The sequence below is a fragment of the Nerophis ophidion genome, linkage group LG04, assembly GCF_033978795.1.
Source record: "Nerophis ophidion isolate RoL-2023_Sa linkage group LG04, RoL_Noph_v1.0, whole genome shotgun sequence".
Classification (NCBI taxonomy): Eukaryota; Metazoa; Chordata; class Actinopteri; order Syngnathiformes; family Syngnathidae; genus Nerophis; species Nerophis ophidion.
Genome location: NC_084614.1, coordinates 9,322,898 through 9,334,487, shown reverse-complemented (window position 1 = coordinate 9,334,487; position 11,590 = coordinate 9,322,898). Strand labels below are relative to the sequence as shown.

The 11,590-nt window shown below is 35.6% G+C and overlaps 1 protein-coding gene and 1 long non-coding RNA gene across 3 annotated transcripts in view; both read right to left on the bottom strand.

Annotated features, from left to right (window-relative positions):
* LOC133550512 (uncharacterized) overlaps positions 1-558 on the bottom strand; it is a 31,740-nt gene extending 31,182 nt beyond the window's left edge. Inside the window, exons 1-2 of the long non-coding RNA XR_009806284.1 lie at positions 466-558; positions 1-15 (exon numbers count right to left, since the gene is read on the bottom strand). The exon at positions 1-15 is cut by the window's left edge and continues 50 nt beyond it. This is a non-coding gene — a long non-coding RNA (uncharacterized LOC133550512). The remainder of the gene's footprint in view (positions 16-465) is intronic.
* Positions 559-2,921: 2,363 nt separating this feature from the next.
* The window catches only part of ndrg1a (N-myc downstream regulated 1a), a 36,840-nt gene continuing 28,171 nt past the window's right edge, over positions 2,922-11,590 (bottom strand). For both annotated transcript variants that reach the window (XM_061896985.1, XM_061896986.1), the window contains 3 exons: positions 9,090-9,125; positions 7,544-7,595; positions 2,922-4,356 (listed from right to left, as the gene is read on the bottom strand). In XM_061896985.1, coding sequence (XP_061752969.1) covers positions 4,142-4,356; positions 7,544-7,595; positions 9,090-9,125 — 303 coding nt within the window. In that variant the 3' untranslated portion in view covers positions 2,922-4,141. The remainder of the gene's footprint in view (positions 4,357-7,543; positions 7,596-9,089; positions 9,126-11,590) is intronic.

The following is an 11,590-nucleotide window of genomic DNA, read 5'->3' as shown; positions in this document are numbered from 1 at the left end:
AAATAAAATTCTGACCTGAACAGGTTCAAAAACACAAATTAGCAAACATCACCTTCGTGCAATCTTTTTCCGTAAAATGTTAGGAATTTTTCAGACCAGGCACCACCATTTTGCGATATGACATCAGCAAGAAAACAGGCGCGAATTTTACAAAATGGCGTCTCCAGGAGAAGTACGATACCAGATATTACCGATACCAACACCAACGTCAACAACGATATTAATATAACTAAACCCGCTTCATTTTCTAGTTGCACGTACTTTTGCTATAACAATATTAAAAAAAACACACACAATTATCGCTTGTTAAATCAACGACGTTTGACACGAATGATATAACTCGAGCCACCTGACCTAGCTAGCATTAGCCACCCAGCTAGCAGGTTAGCGTTAGTTATTTCAGTTGGCGTCAATGTTTCAACGACAAAAATATGCAGTTATATAACACGATGAAGTCATTCATACCTTGGAGCAGATTCAGGTATTTTTGCTCATTTGAGGGAATTAACTCAGCTAACTTCAAATGAGTTGAATGGCTCGCCGGCGGCGTAAGAATTGTGGGCGGGGCTTCTGTGGTCTGTCTGTCAGTCTGCGTTGCCGCCTGGGATGAGATCACGTGACGCATTTTTTTTTTTTTTTTTTAAAAGATTTCCAACATTGATAACGTTCGTACGACAAATGTAACACTATTCAAAGTTCAAGACATCGTAATGTAAATTATGTTTCTTTAAATGCATTAGTTTAAAATAGTTGCAGCGTCATCATTTAGTGACGTCAGAGTGACGCCAAGCCCCTCTCAACCAATGGCTGTACACAACCGCGTTCGAACCAACCGGAAATGGGAAGGTTATTATTTTTATTTTATTTTTAATTGAACAATTGAACATTCAAACAATACAAATTCAATTTATAAAGACTAATGGAGTCGCTTTAATGTATTACGATATTTCAAACAAAAAAGGTTTAGAAATCATCTTTATGAACAAAAAATGTTAGAGACAATACAATTGGATAAAAAAAATAATGTTAAATATATATATATATATATATATATATATCATTCTAGGTGTATCATAATTAGTTATTATAGAGGTGTACAAAGTGTGACCCCAAAAAATGTTAGAGACAATACAATTGGATAAAATAAAAAAATGTTAATTATATATATATATATATATATATATATATATATATATATATATATACATATATGTATATATATATATTTATATTTATTGTAGTTATAGACAAAACCTATTGTGATCTTTGTGTTATAGGTGTATCATAATTAGTTATTATAGGGGTGTCCAAAGTGTGGCCCATAATTGAAGTTGTTGATTTTCAGAATATGGTCCGTAAAAAAAAAAAAAAACGTGCAAAAGGACATGACGTAATTAGAAAAAAAATCTTAATTTTTTATAGTAATAATAATAATGCACTTTGTCATTTATAACGCAAAATTGACATTACGTTTTGTATTTTAATACATATCTGATATGTTTTTTGCCATTTTTTTTTAACAATATAGAATAATATCAAAAAGGCATGCATTGTATATTCAGTGGGCAGCATGGTGGTACAGGGGTTAGTGCATGTGTCTAACAATAAAAATGTCCTCACAATACAGATGTTGGGTTTCTGTGTGGAGTTTGCATGTTCTCCCCGTGACTGCGTGGGTTCCCTCCGGTTACTCCGGCTTGCTCTCACCTCCAAAGACATGCACCTGGGGATAGGTTGATTGGCAACACTAAATGGTCCCTAGCGTGTGAATGTTGTCTGTTTATCTGTGTTGGCCCTGCGATGAGGTGGCGACTTGTCAGGGATGTACTGCGTCTTCCGACTGTGGGTAGCTGAGATAGGCTCCAGCACCTCTCGCGACCTCCGAAAGGGACAAGCGGTAGAAAATGGACTGATGTATATTCAGTATGCAGTCCTTGGTGCACCCGTTAGTTATTAGAATCAAAATTTCAGCTTTTTCTAGATTGTTTTTTTTTCCTTATATTTTCTCACTGTTGTTTTTCTGTTCCAACAATATTCTGCAGGCCAACAAAACTCTAGATGTGGGGCGCAAATGGCCCCCGGGACTCATTTTGGCCACCCCTGCTCTAGTCAGTTGATTAGGACGACGACAGCATAGGGAAAACATTCAAATTGAATAAAGTCTTTCAATAATTACATGCCACAATACAAACAAATGTATTACAATAAAACAAATTAAAACATCATGAAAATTATTTGTTGAATACAAAACATTATGGTCGTTGGCGAGAAAAGAATAAAAGCATAAATTAGCTGCACCGTTTTATATGCCGCAGGGTACAAAGCGTGGGGGGAAACGTACCGGCTTATAGGTAAATGGAGCATAGTTGGCAGTTTTTTTAAAGAGTCCTTTATATGTGCATTAGGCGCTAGCAGTTTGTCCTTGTTTAGAGTAGCACAGAAACATTGTGGATGATTGATGAGCCTTTTGTTTGCGTTCGTGTAATACAGCACAATGTTGGGGTCATCCAGAAATGCACTTTATATCAATACTTGCCTGTACTTGTTTGACAACCTTACATTTTTTTTGGGTGGGGGGAAAAAAGAACATTGGGTTTATCTACTGTAAATTCAATATACATAAGTTCAAAAATTGTTCTAGTCTCACGTAAGGATTGCAAATAAAGGGAAAAATTAAATTAAGTGCAGTCCTGCTTTAAATTCAGTTTCATATTGTTTTCATTATCATTGCCTTCATAGCTGAATGGTCGGGAAAAAAAAATCCCATGGTCCACTTCCTTTCACCATATATGGAGATATGCTTTTATTTTGCTGTCTGCAGTTTCTAACTTTATTACCCGGATGTTCTCATCACCTTAAAACGCAATGATATCGATTTTTTTTTTTTAGATGTAAAAAAAAACACACACAATCAGAGCAGATGAGTTACAAGTTGTTGGTTTTTTTTAATGTTTTCCTAAATAAATACAAACTGTTATGTCATTTGAATGCCAGCATCTTTACAAAGCTGTGTTGCCATAGGTCCTACAAAAGAAAATGTCATCATAGTGCAAGTCAATAAAACGAGGTGTATATATATATATATATATATATATATATATATATATATATATATATATATATATATATATATGTGTGTATATATATATATACATATATATATATATATATATATACATATATATATATATACACATATACATATATATATAGATATACACATATATATACTTTTGTATACACATATACATATATACATGTATACACATATATATACATACATATACACATATATATGCATATAAATATACATACATATACACATATATATACATACATATACGCATATACATATATAAATACACACATACGTATATATACACATACATACGCATTTATATATATACTTACATACATATACACATATATATACATACATATACGTATATACATAAGTATACACACATACGTATATATACATATACACAAATACGTATATATACATATACACATACGTATATATACATAGGTACGTGCATATATATATATATATATATATATATATATATATATATATATATATATATATATACACACACATATATATATATTATAGTAATAAAATTTGGATTTCTTACATCGACTCTATGGCACTGCTTTGTTCCGTTGTGCTTGATTACGTACAAAAAAATATTACAAAACGAGTTAATTGTCACAAGGCGTTAATAAAGCTTTGAAATTTAGAGAGCGATTTTTATTTGAATTGGTTGCATAGTTACTGAAACGTTTAAAAAAAAAAATCATCAGCTGTCTATAAAGGATGAGATGAAACATGATTGGCTGCACACACAAATAAAAATATCCCTTACTTGTAATGTTCGACAGCGACAAAAAACACTTGAAAATGGAATAAATGTGAGAAAGTTGTCAGTTTGAGTAAAAAAGGATTGAAAGCAGGGAGGAAAGAAGGACGGGGCGTGCTCTTTGTCGCCCCCTAGCGATGCTGCATTGCCACTAACTACACCATCACACACCCCCAATGTACTGGAGTACTTTTAACCCTCCTAATCCAAGTTTTTTTTTTTTTTTTTTTAAAGAACAAAAAAAAAAAACGGTTACATTTGCCGGGCGAGCTTCCAACTTAGCAGGACACCTCGGGGGCCTTGGGGACGGCGTCCACCGTGCCGTCCGTGGAGCCGGCCGTGTGGGAGCGCCCCCGGTGGTGGTCGGCCGTGTGCGAGCGCGAGCGGTTCCCCTCGGTGGTGTGGGAGCGCGAGCGAGGTCCGTCGTAGGACGTCACGCTGGAGCCCGAGGCCGTGCGGGAGCGCACCAGGCGGGTCATGCTGGCGGCGGGCACTGGAAAGGAAAATATTTGAACACAATCATGCCATGTTTTTTTCCCCTATGTTAAAATCGTGCCCTGAACCTCTGGCCAGGGGTCAATCGAAGCCGAAGCATACTTCTAAGGTGTCGCTAAGTGCCCAAATTCATGATTTTTAGAGTTAAGCATACAAAATTAACTAAATAGCCAACATAATTGTCACTATCTTGGAAGCATGCTAATGTCTCTTATATTAGCATGCTTCCAAGATAGTTCCAATTATCAAACAATATTTTTTAGGTTAAAACATACAAAATTACCTAAAAAGCTAGCATAAAATGTTAGCATGCTAATATAAGAGATGTTACCATACTTCCAATATGACACACAGTATCAAAAACCATGACTTTTATGATAAAACATACAAAATTATCTAAAAAGCTAGCATAAAATGTTAGCATGCTAATATGAGAGACGTTAGAACGCTTCCGAGATGGCGCCAAGCATCAAACCATGATTTTTAGGTTAAAACATACAAAATTAGCTAAAAAGCCAGCATAAAATGTTAGCATGCTAATATAAGAGATGTTACTGTACTTCCGATATTGCACAAAGTATCAAAAAAACATGAACTTTAGGGTAAAACATACAAAATTAGCTAAAAAGCTAGCATAAAATATTAGCATGCTAATATAAGAGACGTTAGCATGCTTACGAGATAGCGCCAAGTATCAAACCATGATTTTTAGCTTAAAATATACAAAATTAGCTAAAAAGCCAGCATAAAATGTTAGCATGCTAATATAAGAGATGTTGCTGTACTTTTAATAAGGCACAAAGTATCAAAAACCATGAATTTTAGGGTAAAACATACCAAATTATCTAAAAAGCTAGCATAAAATGTAAGCATGCTAATATAAGAGATGCTACCGTACTTCCAATACGGCACAAAGTATCAAAAACCATGATTTTTATGATAAAATATACAAAATTATCTAAAAAGCTAGCATAAAATGTTAGCATGCTAATATAAGAGATGTTACCGTACTTCCAATACGGCACACAGTATCAAAAACCATGAATTTTATGATAAAACATACAAAATTAGCTAAAAAGCCAGCATAAAATGTTAGCATGCTAATATATAAGAGATGCTACCGTACTTCCAATTCGACACAAAGTTTTAAAAACCATGAATTTTATAGTAAAACATACAAAAATTATATAAAAAGATAGCATAAAATGTCAGCAGGCTAATATAAGAGACGTTAGCATGCTTCCGAGCTAGCGCCAAGTATCAAACCATGATTTTTAGGTAAAAACATACAAAACTAGCTAAAAAGCCAGCACAAAATGTTAGCATGCCAATATAAGAGATGTTACCGTACTTCCAATGTGACAAAGTTTTAAAAAACATGAATTTAGAGTAAAAAATACAAAATTATCTAAAAAGCCAGCATGAAATGTTAGCATGCTAATTAATATAAGGGACGTTAGCATGCTTCCGAGCTGGCGCCAAGTATCAAACCATGATTTTTAGTTTGAAACATACAAAAATCACCTAAAATCTAGCATAATATGTTAGCACGCTAATATAAGAGATGTCACCATACTTCCAATATGGCACAAAGTATCAAAAACCATGACTTTTATGATAAAACATACAAAATTATCTAAAAAGCTAGCATAAAATGTTAGCATGCTAATATAATAGACGTTAGCATGCTTCCGAGATAGTGCCAAGTATCAAACCATGATTTTTAGTTTAAAACATACAAAATTACCTGAAAAACTAGAATAAAATGTTAGCATGCTAATATAAGGGATGTCACCGTACTTCCGATACGGCACAAAGTATCAAAATCCCTGACTTTTATGATAAAACATACAAAATTATCTAAAAAGCTAGCATAAAATGTTAGCATGCTAATATAAGAGAGGTTAGCATGCTTCCGAGATAGCGCTGAGTATCAAACCCTGATTTTTAGGTTAAAAAATAGAAAATATTTGCTAAAAAGCCAGCATAAAAGGTTAGCATGCTAATGTAAGAGATGTTAACGTACTTCCAATATGGCAAAAAGTATCAAAACCCATAAATTTTAAGGTAAAACATACAAAATTAGCTAAAAAGCTAGCATGAATCATTAGCATACTAATATAAGAGACTTTAGCATAATTTCAAGATGGTACCAAGCATAAAAAAACAGGACTTTTGGGGTAAAACATACAAAATTTGCTAAAAATCTAGCATACATTCTTAGCATACTAATATAAGAGACATTAGCGTGATTCCTAGATGGCGGCAAGTATCAAAACTCTGGATTGTTAGGTTCAAACATACAAAACTAGCTAAAAAGCTAGCAAAAAAACCTTGGCATGCTAAGATTCTCACAAGTATTCTAGCATACTTGCTCGACAGCACTGAGTACAAACCATGTTTTTTAGGTTGAAACATACAAAATTAGCTAAAAAGCTAGCATGCATCATTAGCATACTTAGATACATTAGCATACTTCCAAGACGGCAGCAAGTATCAAACATCTGGATATTTAAGTTCAAACATACAAAAGTAGCTAAAAAGCTAGAAAAAATATTATTCTAGCATTCTTGCTCGACAGCACGGAGTAAAAAACATGTTTTTTAGGTTGAAACACATGGTATTAGCTAAAAAGCTAACAAAATGCCAGGCCCATAAAAAAATATATTAGTAATATGATTGTGTAAATGTGTCAAAAATTCTGCCTGTACAGAAATATTCACGTTAATAGTGTTTATTATGGTGGCCGTCAGTTTTCCAATCAATCAGTTGACAACTTGGTTATTGATTTCTTTTTTAATTAACTGACAAAACTTTGTATTTTAAGCACATTTTATTTTTATTATGAAAGCTTCTAAAATATACTGAAAAATCCTGAATGGGGTGACCATTTTTATATATTTTTTATTTATTTATTTATATATATATTTTAAATAGTATAAAAATGTCAGCATTTGCTCATTACATTCCAGTGTTTTACAGTTTTTGTTGTTATGGTTTTTTTTCTATAGATATGTTATCTGAAAATACTTTTTAAATGTTAGCAGACACTTTAGTTAGCGTTGTGGCCGATATCGGCCTGAATTTATCTTGGTATCCGATGGAAAAGAAAATGAGTGGTATCGCAAGCCATAGTCGTCACACTGCTAGTGTCCTTCTCACCACAAGGGGGCAGCAGAACTTACTGTATCCCATGCCCTGAATGAAGTACTTGAACGCCTCGGTCAGCTTGGCAGGCTGCACAGGGGAGGAAAAAACACAATAGTTTGAGACGCAATACGCTGCACGGCCACAGGATGTCGCCAAACCTCCACAGAGATAACCTCCTATCCTCTATCACAGTGGTTCTCAAATGGGGGTACGCGTACCCCTGGGGGTGCTTGAAGGTATGCCAAGGGGTACGTGAGATTGTTTTTAAAATATTCTAAAAATAGCAACAATTCAAAAATCCTTTATAAATAATACTTCAACAAAATATGAATGTAAATTCATAAACTGTGAAAAGAAATGCAACAATGCAATATTCAGTGTTGACAGCCAGATTTTTTGTATATTGATGTTAAAGATTTCTTTTTTTGTGAAGAAATGTTTAGAATGAAGTTGATGAATCAGATGGATCTCTATTACAATCCCCAAAGAGGGCACTTTAAGTTGATGATTACTTCTATGTGTAGAAATCTTTATTTATAATTGAATCACTTGTTTATTTTTCAACAAGGTTTTAGTTATTTTTATATCTTTTTTCCCCCAGATAGTTAAAAAAAAAGACCACTACAAATGAGCAATATTTTGCACTGTTATACAATTGAATAAATCTGAAACGGATGACATAGTGCTGTATTTTACATCTTTATGTCACACCGCAGTGAGGGATGTTTTGTCTTAGTTTTTTCTGTCTTATGATTCGCATGTTTTAGTTTGACAAGTAACTCTCCTCTTCTTTCAGGTCACTTGCCTTTCCTTTTGTGTCATCAGTCTGACGTCATCCCTGTACCCTGATTGTTTCCACCTGTTCCCTCATGTGTCTTATAAGCCCACTCCTCCCTTTTTTCGGTGCCAGATTGTTTTCCTTCATTCGTGTTCTCTAGCGTCCATTTCTATGTCCATGCCTTGCCTTACCTTGCCTCGTCTTGATCCTGAATCCCTTTCTTACTATTTTGAGTTTTCCTTTCTTCATCCTCAGCAGAGTGATTTTGGTTATTTTGTTTATTCAGCTGAAGTCATCAGTTATTTTTCATTCTTTCCACATTTTTTGTTAAAAGTTTATTTGATTAGATAGTGTAGAATTTTTCATAGCTGTTGTTTTTTCCTCCTGTTAGAGCGTTTTTTTGTTAATACATTTTACAGCATATACGCTGCCAATTGTGGCTCGTCTTAACTTTTGTGTTTTCCTCCGTTCTGAGTGATTTTCAATTGTTCCTTTTTTTTATGAAACCTTTTTTGACGATTAGTTTTTTTTTTTTGGTTAATATAGATATTGAATTCCTTTACTTTGGAGGTGAAAGGAAGTTATCAAAGTAAAAGCCTGTCAAAGTTCCCTACTCTGCATCTGAGTCCTATCCTTTTTACCAAGCTTAACACTTTATCTCTTTTTTTTTCCAACCAAAAAATGCTTTCCTCTGATTAGGGGGTACTTGAATTAAAAAAAAATGTTCACTGGGGGTACATCACTGAAAAAAGGTGGAGAACCACTGCTCTATCATATGATGTTTGTCTATGTTGTTTACACACCTGGTCAATCTGGGGCATGCCACCACAGTCGGCCATCTGTTGGGGAATAAATATGAAGTTAAATCATAAATATCAAGTTAGATCATGTACATGAACCCTTTTTTTTGATAATTAAACAAGAATAGAATAGAATAGAATGAACTTTATTGTCATTATATTTGCATATAACGAGATTAAGGACTCCAACTTAAGGTGCAGTAGTGGGAACAAATATGACATAAAAATAAATCACATAAGTAACAAAGATAAAAAATAAGAATTGAAATAGACTACTATCCAATAAAAACAATAAGCAATCCTGAACAATATACAAAATAATATACAAAAAATACTGTACAATATACGGAACAAAACAAGAGAACTGAAGTAATAAAGTAATGACAATCAGTGTCGGACGTATTGCACTCGAAGTGTAATATTGAACAGTAGGGTATTGGGTAGGATATTGTATAGGAGTGAATCATTTATTTAAACAAGGGCATATTATTAAAGGCCTACTGAAAGCCACTACTAGCGACCACGCAGTCTGATAGTTTATATATCAATGATGAAATATTAACATTGCAACACATGCCAATACGGCCGCTTTAGTTTACTAAATTGCAATTTTAAATTTCCCGCAGAGTTTTTTTTGTTGAAAACGTCACATTTGTGACGTTATTGGTTGTAGCGGACATATTAGCCCAGCACCACTGGCGGCTAAAAGTCGTCTCTTTTCATCGCATAATCACACAGTAATTTGGACATCTGTTTCGCTGAATCTTTTGCAATTTGTTCAATTAATAATGGAGACGTCAAAGAAGAATGCTGTTGGTGGAAAGCGGTGGATTGCAGCTGCCTTTAGCAACCGAAACGCAGCTGCTGTTTCTTTGTTTTTGTTGTGAAGCTTTAACACAGAGCGGTCAAGCGAACATGATTCTCTACATCAATACATACGTTTTTGGATGGGAAAATTGTCGGCTCTTACCGGAGACATCAGTGGATTATGGGACCTTCTCCTGTAGCTGTCAAAAAGCAGCTGTGATCTTGGCTTCTCATCGGCTTTCTCTGACACACTGGCGTTCATCGTAGACATCCGACTTGCAGGTATGACTTTACTCATCTAATCTCACTAAAACTGTCAGGCTTGCCCCTGACAGTTTGTCTATGTTTTAGTTTTCCTCTGCATTTGTCTGTTTCCTGTGTTTAGTATTTCCTGTCTTTTAGTACCTGTCAAGTGCTCTTAATTCGTCCTGTCTTGTTCCATGGGTGCTGTGTTCCTCCTCAGTGTGTTTAGTATTTCCTGTCTAGTGCTCTTATTTTGTCAGCTTCCTCCCTTGTTCCCTGAGTGCTGTGTTCCCCTTCAGGTGCGGCTGATTGGCATCTGACCACACCTGTTGCCAATCAGCCGGCTCCTATTTGTACCTCCTTTGTCTTGTGTCAGTTGCTGGATCATTGTATTGTCGTTGCCACATGTCGCTCTTGTCGTGTCGTTTTGATTTCAGCTATTACCTGTCGCGCTACATCTTGTCCTGGTCGTCGTAGCGGTTAGCTGTTTTTGTTAGCCATAGCTATTTCCAGTTTTTCTGTTTGTTATCCTCTAGCTTCCATGCTAAAGTTCCTTTTTGTTTCTTGTTAGCTTCTATGCTAAAGGCCTTTTGTTTTTTATCCGCCCATGTGCGCGCTTTTGGTTTGAACCCTTTGTTTGGTTTTGTCTTAGTATTTATATTAAAATCATGTTTGCTCACTCCATGCCTGCCTCCATCTCTGCATCTTGGGGTTCGTCAACAAATCCATCAATTTTCTAGCGCTTATTCCCTTTTGGGGTCGCTGGCGCCTATCTCAGCTACAATCGGACGGAAGGCGGGGTACACCCTGGACAAGTCGCCACCTCATCGCAGGGCCAACACAGATAGACAACATTCACACTCACATTCACACACTAGGGCCAATTTAGTGTTGCCAATCAACCTATCCCCAGGTGCATGTCTTTTGGAAGTGGGAGGAAGCCGGAGTACCCGGAGGGAACCCACGCATTCACGGAGAGGACATGCAAACTCCACACAGAAAGATCCCGAGCCTGGATTTGAACCCAGGACTGCAGGACCTTTGTATTGTGAGGCAGACGCACTAACCCCTCTGCCACCGTCAACAAATAACTCTGACAAAAACACTAGTAACACAATAAGCAGATAAGGGATTTTCCAGAATTACCCGAGTAAATGTGTCTAATTACATCTGAAACGCTACCACTGCCGCCGCCCGGAGCCGTCGCTTTTTCTATTTTTTTTATTCTAGTGCCTCACTCACTTTCCTCATCCACGAATCTTTCATCCTCACTCAAATTAATGGGGAAATTGTCGCTTTCTCGGTCCGAATCGCTCTTGCTGTTGGTGGCTATGATTATAAACAATGTTCAGATGTGAAGAGCCTTCACACCGGTGAAAGTCACGCGCACATCGTCTGCTACTTCCGGTACAGGCAAGGCTTTTTTATTAGCGACCAAAAGTTGCAAACTTTAT